The sequence below is a fragment of the Bufo bufo genome, chromosome 1 (genome assembly GCF_905171765.1).
Source record: "Bufo bufo chromosome 1, aBufBuf1.1, whole genome shotgun sequence".
Lineage (NCBI taxonomy): Eukaryota > Metazoa > Chordata > Amphibia > Anura > Bufonidae > Bufo > Bufo bufo.
Window position 1 is genome coordinate 632,710,879 of NC_053389.1, and position 10,667 is coordinate 632,721,545.

The following is a 10,667-nucleotide window of genomic DNA, read 5'->3' on the forward strand; positions in this document are numbered from 1 at the left end:
GCAAGAAGAGAGAAGGGAGGCGGCATGCTCGCCTTTCCGAAGGCGAGAATACAGCTGAAGATAGGTCATCAGTATTAAAAGCCCGGAGAAACCCTTTAAACATTCTGACTATTTTGGGGCATTTATTGAAAAATACTCTTGTTTCTAGCCTGCTGAGAGCAATGCATAACACAATGGATTGGTCCCTACTGTTCTGTATAATTATGATTTAAATCCCAGCAAAGTCTTAGATGAACACTATGTGATTGCAGATGCATTCATTCTACCTAACATCCCACAAATACAATTTATCATTGTGTATGATCTGGGAAGAAGAAAGACTATCCAGACATCTCTGGTGAAAAGACAGCTTGATAATGACTACAACTGCTTTCATATCTTCACTATTTTTTGACACATTTCACATCTAATTGTAAACAAGAACTACTTCCAGAGAGGCTTCAAACGCCTGTCACCGACAACTTCTAGCGAGGGGAGATTGTTTCTTCTTTAATCTCTTGCATATTCATATAAAAAAAAAAATATTGCCAGTGCTGTGATTACTCTAATCATGAAGATGCAGCTGTCTTCCTGCATTCACATCTTTTACAATTAGCAAGAGACAGAAAAGAAATCTATGTGAAAATTATGGCGACAACAAGATACATTCCTTGACTGCTAAAATTAAATGGGTTTCCTGGGATTTAAATATTGATCACCTATCCTCAGGACAGATCATCAATTGGGGGTCTGACTTTTAGCGATCTGTGCTTTGATGGAGCAAAGGCGCTTGGACTAGCGCAGCAGCCTCTACAGTATACCACGCACAGTGCCATACGCTGTATGGTGGCTGTGCTTCGTATTGCAGCGCAATTCAATTCACTTGAATGGAACGGGGCTGCAGAAAGGCCACACAGCTGATGGACGTGACATCACAGGCCAAGGAAGGGGCCACAGCACCTCCTGAGGATAGATTATCAATATTTATATACAAGAAAAGGCCTTTACTGGACCGAAGGTTAAAAACTAATACCTTAGAAGATAAGTGGTAGCTCTAAGCCTATGTTCTCAGCACATTTGGCACATATGATGAAGAATGCAAGTCTATAATGGACTGTATGAATGCCAAAAGAGTGCCATGAGCCATGTCCAATCTGATGAGGTGGCTACAAAATGTAGAGTTGATCACCCTCAGCTGTTCTGTGGAAAATACTGGAAAAAAACTGAGCACGCTTGTTTGGCTGTTACCATTACCCCATATCAGTAATCGAAGAAAGTCTTGTGGACACCTCTCCATTCATTCTTTGCCTGTATTCAGATTCTACCTCATCAGGTGGGACAACAATTTTTTTTTGTTTGACCTCATCAGACATTTATAGCATATTGAGATGGTAACATCCTTTAAAGATCATTGGTCAGATGGTAATACCCTTTAAAGTGTAAGGGTACTTACACACTAGCGGCAGGGGAGTCCGGCAGGCTGTTCCAGCGGGTGAACAGCCTGTTGGATCCATCCTGCCGCTAGTTCACGCGTGCCCCCAGACTACCGTTCCGTCCCGATTGACTATAATGGGGCGGAGTTCCGGCGGTAGCACGGCGTGAGGCAGCCGGACTAAAAGTACGACATGCAGTACTTTTAGTCTGGCTGCGTCCCGCCGTGCGCTGCCGCCGGAACTCCGCCCCCGCCCCCATTATAGCCAATTGGGACGGAGTGGCAGTCCAGGGGCACACGTGAACTAGCGGCAGGACGGATCCGACAAGCTGTTCACCCACCGGAACAACCTACCGGCCTCCCCTGCCGCTAGTGTGAAACTAGCCTAACTGACATTTTTTATTTTTTTTGTAATGTATAGGGGCAATGATACTGACCATTTTTGTAAAATACTTTAATTACTGAAATTGTGCATTTTTATTAGAAAAATAGCTCTAAAGTGGCCATCTTCAGCCTTAGCAACGCTCCTCTGTCTTCTGTTTACATAACACAGTCAATGTTGAGCAAGTCTCCACTGTTATGTAAACAGAAGACAGAGGAGCGTTGCTAAGGCTCAAGATGGCCACTTTAGAGCTATTTTTCTAATAGAAATGCATGATTTCAGTAATTAAAGTATATTACAAAAATAGTCAGTATCACTGCGCCTACACATTACAAAAATAAAAAGAAATGACAGTTACACTTTAAAGATCATTGGTCACTAGGATCAACTCTATTAGACCAGAAAGAAGGCTTATTCCTAATGCAAATTTAGGATTCAGTGCACCGAGCGGCAAGGCCAGCACTAGAAACTGTCATTCATATATACAATTAAAGTGTTATTTATTGGGAAGGCGAAAACAGATTTTCACAGGAAAGGAATCATTTTAAATCAGCAGGATCAACTCTATCAGGCAGTATGTGTGATTTAATACAGTTGATCCTACTGACAGGTGATGTTTTATATCGAATTATCTAAGGATATGCTTATGAAAATATAAATTAAGTTTACCACATTAAAAGTTAGGATGTTCTAGATCCATCACCATGAATGATCCATTTAAAAAAAAAATACCAATTAGGGAAAAATATATTACTACCGGTAATTGGGCTAATTGACCTTGTTATAATGATCCCATCTGTCTATTTTGTAATATTCTTCAGAAACCATTCCAACACATTGTTACATTGATTACAGCGATTATATCACAACCTTATGACAGAATCAGGTAGAAAAAAGGGATTTTTTGGGGTAATTTCACAACACTGAAATAGATGACAGCTGATAACTTATTTACAAGTTCTTTTCAAAGGACGTCAAATAACAATTTCTACAGGGAAGACCATACTAAACACTATTCAGATGTACATACATCCCAACACTGAAGAACTAGGTTGTTATCTAGAAGTTTGTTAATTGCCAGAGTTAGTTGGAAGTGAATCTGAAGCCGAGCACTGATCCAAGGCAGTCACATTTTGTCAGATATGAATATTTAACCCATATCCGCAGGGTAGTTGATAAATGTATGACCCCTGGAGTCTGACCACTGGAACCCCCAATGTAATCTGACAGTCCCATAGAAATGAAAGGAGCTGTGGTCAGGCATGGGCACTACCTCTCCATTCACACAGACGATGTTCTAATGATCTGTGCGGGTCCCAGAACTTGGACTGCGATCGTCTATTTGTCACCTATCCTATGAATGGGTGATACATTTTATTCAACGGAACACCCCTTCTTAATTAGCCCCCATAACATGCAGTACCTAAAGAAAGAATCATGCTCACCAGCTTGTCGGCACTCTGTTCCGACACCCTGGCTCTGTATAAAGGTCTTCCGATCTCTGGCTTGATTACTTCTGGCCGGGTATGGATGGGTCACTTGTGCCACTACAGTAAGTAACTGGCCTCAGTGGTGATGAGTCCCCAAGCAGCCCGTGACCCAGAAAAGGCATACTGCTTGGGGACATGTCACTGCTGTGACCAGCTATTGGCTGCAGTGGCGCATGTGGCCCCTCCGTACCCGGCTAGAAGTAAACAAACTGGGGATCAGAGAATCTTCATACAGGTTGTCGGAACAGAGTCCGGAAAAATACTGTATGCTATGGGGGCCAATTAAGAAGGACCTTAACCCTGCAAAACTCCCTTAAGCATTGTATTACCATACTTATTAGGGCTTGCCAGAGGTGACAGACTCCCTCTAAGAGGCACAGGCTCCTCACTAAATTAAAGGGGTTGTCCGGGATTGGGGACATTGGTGTAATAGTACTAGAGTGACATACATATTACATACATGCATGTCTGACCGTTGCCACATATTTATGAAGCCCCGTTTTCATATAGGAAATTCTAAGCCGGAAGTGACTGTTTTCTTATACTTGGTGACGTACTGGGTCTCTTGCAGGCGAGCTGAAGCCTCTTCTTCCGGCTGCTCAGGGTGTCCCAGTAAAATGGCTAGGGCAGCGCTAAAGCCCGCCGATCAGAGCCGGTGACGTCACCGAACACACTGCAAAGGAGAGCATCGGAGCATGAACTGCTCTGATGCTCAAGTCAGGGGGGGCTGCCTGGGTGAAAATGGAGGTTTGTCCGGGTTCAGCTCTGAACCCAGACAGCCCCTTTAAGAAGATGTTCTCCCAGTGGCAGATTGTGTGTGCCAGGAAAGCAAATATATGTCAACTATAATGTTCTGGTGCAAATAATATTTGGCTCCATACACTTTTCTGAGAAGTGGCACAAGCAAAGGATAATTGTAAAAAGTCAAATTTTTTTGCTAAAAACGTTACTTGCACAAAAGTTTTCTTTTTTTTGTAAATCCAATGGTGAACTCCTCCCTCATAACTTTAACTGTATTTAGGCATGCATAACACATCCCCAGCTGCACGGCTGCCAGTAAAGGTGCCCAGGTAATAAACACTTTTGAAGGAAATCTTGAGTTGCATTTTGTACTACTCCTAGTATTGCTGACATGAACCAAACCTCCAACTTCAATTCTCTAGAGCCTGCTTATGTGTGATCTTGTATCTTAAGCTACAAAGATTTCTGCCTGTCTTCATACATTCATTCCTAAAATAACCACTGGCTGCCTTATACTGGTCATGCTTGACCTTAATCATGATAGTGTATCTGCTGAATCCGTGCCTTGTTTCTGCCAAGACATGACATTTTAACACATGGCACCACTACAGTACAGTATACTCTGCTCATCTTCTGGTGTCAACAGAAGCCTCAAGGAACACTGACTGATGACCACACAGATCATTTATTCCAATACATCACACTGTAAAGGTTGTGTTTTACTTCAAAACTTAAAGGATACCCTCAATTGTATTTAAAAAAAAACTTTTCATAAAAGAAAAATGCACAAAAATATAAAAAAACTTTGTAATATATATTATTAGAAAAAAAGGCTTCTATTTGATTTTATAAGGCTTCTTTGCCCCTTCCTGATTTTAATAATGACCTGTACAGAGAGAGGAGGGGGGAGGAGGAGACTAGATGAAAGACATTAACTGCAGCTTCCTAAGGTGGGCGCACACGACCAGAAAGCCGACTGTCGGGAAAGAAGCATTCCTTCCAGACAGTTGGCTGCTTGACTGGCGGTAAAGCATTGCAAGTTCACAGTATGAAGATGAGAGATCGCGATCACACGTCCTCATCCAAAATATTTTTTTCTGGGCAGCAGATCGCTCTTTAGACCACATGATCTGTTGCCCAGAAACGATGATTGGTGGCACATTTAGACTGGCAGATTGTTGGAAACAAGCGTATTCAGGAACGTTTGTTCCCAATAATTTGCCTGACAATCGGGCAGTGTAAAACCACCTTTATGCCTCATGCACACGACCGTTGTTGTGTTCCGTGTCCGTTGTTCCGTTTTCCGTGATTTTCTGCGGACCCATTGACTTTTAATGGGTCCGTTGAAAACTCGCAAAATGCACCGTTTGTCATCCGCGTCCGTGATCCGTGTTTCCAGTCCGTCAAAAAAATATGACCTGTCCTATTTTTTTCACGGACAACGGTTCACGGACCCATTGAAGTCAATGGGTCCGTGAAAAAACACGGAGGCACACAAGATTGTCATCCGCGTCCGTGATCCGTGTCCGTTTTTTTTCCTATCATTTTCAAGGCAAACTTGACTTCGATTTTTTTTTTCACTTTTCATGTCTGGTGATCCTCCAAAAATCAAGGAAGACACACGGAAACAAAAACGGAAACGGATCACGGAACCCCATTTTGCGGACCGTGAAAAAATACTGTCGTGTGCATGAGGCCTTAGGCTTAGTTCACATTACCATTTAGCTTTCCGTTCTTCTGATTCGTCAGAAGAACAGAAAAAAAAATTGATGTTTTTTAGAGCATCAGTTTGCACTAAAAATAACTGATCTGTCTTTTTTGAGCATCAGTTATGATCAGTTTACATCAGTTTGTGTCACTTCCATCACAGATCAGTTATTTATGACAAGAGAAAAAGTACTGCATGGATGACTCTAGTAAGATAAGACTGTTCAGAGTGAGATCATAAATCACTTACTAGCTGGCAGCAGCCTCCTCATCCCTCCTCCTCTCTCCACAGACATTTCTGTGCCAGACTGGAGATGGAGACAGGTGCTATTACAGATAAGAGACTGAGTGAACGGAGGAACGCAGCCCGAGAGGCCCACAGGGAAGCAGAATTCTTTAATAAGGCTACTTTCACACTGGCGTTTTGGTTTCCGTTTGTGAGATCCGTTCAGGGCTCTCACAAGTAGTTCAAAACGGATCAGTTTGCATTTTAATGCATTGTGAATGGAAAAGGATCCACTCAGAATGCATCATTTTGCCTCCGATCAGTCTCCATTCCGCTTTGGAGATGGACACCAAAACGCTGTCTGCAGCGTTTTGCTGTCCGCTTGATGAAACTGAGCCAAACGGATCCATCCTGGCACACAATGTTTTCTATGACACAATCTGGCACATTAGAAAACGGATCCGTCCTCCATTGACTTTCAATGGTGTTCAAGACGGAGCCGTCTTGGCTATGTTAAAGATAATACAAACGGATCCGTTCAGAATGGATGCAGACGGTTGTCCATGACGGATCCGCACAAAGCGCGAGTGTGAAAGTAGCCTAAGATACATTACAAAGTTTCTTATATTCACCTGTACGGTTCATTTATGAAAATTTTGTTTACTGAAAGTATACTTTAACATAATAATGTGCCTACCTTGTTCACGTTGTTGATCCTTCTGCTCCATGGAAACCAATGCTGAGAAATGAGCTTGATCATACGCCAAGACCAGAGGTGAGCAATGACATCTGTTGGGTGGAACTTCAAGAGGCAAGTAAATTCCACCAAATGGGATAGGTGCAAATGCTGAAAGACAAACAATATTGGAAATGACATCAAAAAGTAAATATAAAACCATCATCATTTTATTAAGCTGAAACATCCTTAGAATGTGGGACATTTCCAGCCATCTGCTATATGGTGGAAGCACTGGTAAATCACATCCACATTAGACAGACACAGAACACATCTATAAAGCGGAGCATTACATCTAAACATCTCTGAAAGCAACAACTCTAATGGAAATCTCAGAGCTCACTTAACCCTGTTTGTAGGAAACAGTGGACTGTAATCAAAGGGCAAACAGAAAAATCAAGTGAATAACCCCAAGCACTGCCATCTCAAATATATCACAATGGTCATTTGTCAAGGTCACATGTCTATCTCTTTCTGCTTTCAAATGCTAAACTCCTCTTCCATTTCAAATATAAAATGTAACAATTAAGATAGTATAATGTTCAAGGACATCATGTATTTAACAATATAATAAATCAGTGCACAAAAAGGCTAAAAGCTAATAAAAAAAATAAAAAAAAATACAAAATTGAAGTAAAATTCATTAAATCTGAGCTTATTCATCATTCATCTTTCCTATAAAGTCTTGTCAAAAGAAACAGAACCAGCTCCTATATAACTCCTGATACCTTTCCTGATAATACTCTGACCGCCACTATCAAAACACAAATGTTTGCGAATCTTTAGTGGCCTAAAAACAGCAACTTGCAGCAGGCCACTTCTCAAAAAGACTGTTGGACCTTGCACATAGACTTGGTGTGCGAGGGCTGAATTTATAACCTTATAAGGCTACTTTCACACTAGCGTTTTTCTTTTCCGGCGCCGAGTTCCGTCCTAGGGGCTCAAATCCGGAAAAGAACTGATCAGTTTTATCCCCATGCATTCTGAATGGAGAGTCAGTCCTTCAGGATGCATCAGGATGTCTCCAGTTCAGTCTTTTTGACTGATCAGGCTTTTCAGAAAAACGTAGCATGCAGTATTTTTACCTCCGGCCAAAAAGCCTGAACACTTTGACTGAACGCCGGATCAGGCCTTTTTTCCATTGACTTGCATTAACGCCGGATCTGGCACTGTGTGTTCAGTCAAAACGGATCCGGCTTTTGCATGTTAAACCCGAAAAATGTGAAAAAAAAGTTAAAGTCCATAAATGGCGGATCCGTTTTTTCCAATGCATTTTTTCATTGTGATCAAAATCCTGATCAGGATTCAAATGTAATCCGTTTTCACACGTTTTTCCGGATCCGGCGGGCAGTTCCGGTGTCGGAATTGAACGCCGGATTAAAACAACGCTAGTGTGAAAGTAGCCTAAAACCTCATTTCTGTTCAAACAAGTAATAGTTTATATAACCTGTAACATGGAACCTACTAGATACCCCATTCTAAGAAAAATGGAGGCTTTGAAAAGCCTTCAGTACCAATCTGAGGTGAAATAGAGACAAAACTAAAATATATGCCTGAATTTAGAGCTTGACATTATGAAATAAACTCAATTTGTTACTGAAAGTATACTAATCTTGTCGAAAGATGAAACCACTCACCCACCAGCCATACCCACTCACCCACTGCTCAAAAATAAATGAAACAAGAAAAAAACTAGGGGATTCCAAAGACATAGGTTTTAATAAGTAAAACTTGACCCTGTGGATCATCCACAGAAGCCCACCTAATAATGGTAAGCCAAAAGCCTACACCAAAATATCATCACTGCAGGATAACAGTGTTCCCTCTTGGAAATAGGTCAGAATTGCTACTAAATCCATGACATGAAATGCCTAGGAAAAACTCAATAGCATTTCACATAATTCAAAATGTGCTTGAAATTCTTAATGGAACAACTGACGATGACCTTCACGTTCAATGACTCCACTGATTCGCAGTGTGACAAGCTGCATCATCGACTGAATGTTCTTCTTTTTGTTCACGTTTGGTGTTGAGAACACTAAGAACATTCTAAATAAATTGGAAAATTACTGTAGCTTGCCTTGGGAATGGATAAACTATGATACATAAATGCTCATACAAAATCACCTAAAAAATGCTTACAAGGAATACAATTTTGAACAGGAATAATCCTTATGGGAACAGACAGACACCCTTCTCTTCCTGATGAACTCCTAGAAGGTGGAACATAACCTACTGCCTGAATACCCCTAAGGCCAAATGACTAATAAAGACCATGTGCATCTTTATAAAAAAAAGTGTCAAGTATTACATGATTACGAATAAATAAGTAAATTCTTACCTTCTCCCCCTGAGTCACGCAGCATTGTATCAGCGACTACTACAATAGGACGTCTTAATACATGAGCCAGGACAAACACATGAAACTCCTCCAAACTTTCATACACTGGATCTTCTGCATTGTCCACTCTGGGGAAAAAATAATTAAAAGAAGCCTATTCATTAGTCCGTATATCTGATACACACATGTAATGGAGAACAAGGAGTTGAACATTTAAACTATGCTTGCTTAGGCGCGTTTCCATTTTGAGACTGTATAAAGATTACGGATGCATATAATGACTGGTATAGAAGTGTCTGATCATTCATGGCCCCTTCTCTTCATTCAGTGTACTGTATGTCTTAAATCACCTGCTAAATGGATGGTAATATATTAAAGTGTGTCTTAGAGGAGACTTTACATGGTAAAGCTTGCAACGAATGGCTCATGAAAAATCTGAATTAGTCTTCTGCAGTAATGGATATCTGACCAAACATTAACATTTTTACAATGAAAAGTTACAATATTCAAAAATATTTTCTGTATATATTCCACATGGTTCTCAAAATCTCTGTCTGCTGTCACTCAATAATAACCTTCAAGGTGTACTTTCATTGAATTAAAATCTGGTCATGTGGGATCTTTTTTACAGAAAAGATTGACTTTAGGAGAAGTCAGGGCCAGGCATGATAATGTTTACACTACCGGGCCCGATCAATCAAAGTGCAGAGGGCGCGACAGTTGCAGAGAGTGCTGAGGCTATAGGTTTAATTGTATTGATATGTAGAGAGAATCTAAATCGCACATCCTCATTCCAGGTGAGCTCTATGCACCAGTTCACATGCGGCGCTGGACGGTGGCCGTCGCTGCTTCTGTGCCGTGCTGGTGGAGTGATGGGACCCGGGGCCCAGGTGGCCTCACTGCACGGTGGGGCCGCTGTGCGGCTGCTGGATCCCATTGCCTGCTGGAGCGGTGTGGAGGCGTGGTGGTCGCCGCACGGCTCTGCGCCATGGTTAGAGTAGGTTCCCACTTAAACAAGAGACAACCTTGTCGTGGTAAGTGGGCCTATGCTCTTTGATCAAACTGTATACTAATGCCTCTTTATAGTGCACAGCAAATGATTGATAATAGTGCTGTACAGCCATGTTTTATCAAAAGAAATGCTGAATACTGAAAACAGTTGTTAGACAGAAGCATAGGTATGAGGAGGTGCGATTTAGATTTTCTCTCCATATTAACGCTATAGTTTTAAATGACAACACCCTCATTGCTAGTAGAGGCTAATTTGCATATATTAAAACAACATTTTTCTCAGAAATACAGGGACATATGGGACTAACACAGATGCCTTTAGCTGCCATGCACACATACAACAGGTCAGCCAGTTTCATACGTACAAATCTGCTGCCAGATGTCCTTTAACCCCTTTGGCCACTGTGACGTACCCGTATAACACTTGTATGGAGAGGGCCCCGCTCCATACCCGACTGTTGCCAATTGTACAATACAGCAGGCATCTGGCCGCAATAATAGGGAATGGTGATGAAGCCGACACCAGTCATTTAACCTCTCAGATGCTGCATTCAACAGTGATCGCAGCATCAGTGAAGTTAGGCAGAGGGATGCTGCTTCCTTTGCCTTCCAATCGGAGCCC

At 41.6% G+C, this 10,667-nt stretch overlaps 1 protein-coding gene across 1 annotated transcript in view; it reads right to left on the minus strand.

Annotated features, from left to right (window-relative positions):
• The window catches only part of OTUD7A (OTU deubiquitinase 7A), a 292,001-nt gene that overhangs the window by 38,304 nt on the left and 243,030 nt on the right, over nt 1-10,667 (minus strand). The window contains 3 exon segments of the mRNA XM_040413842.1: nt 362-369; nt 6,655-6,804; nt 9,035-9,162. Coding sequence (XP_040269776.1) covers nt 362-369; nt 6,655-6,804; nt 9,035-9,162 — 286 coding nt within the window.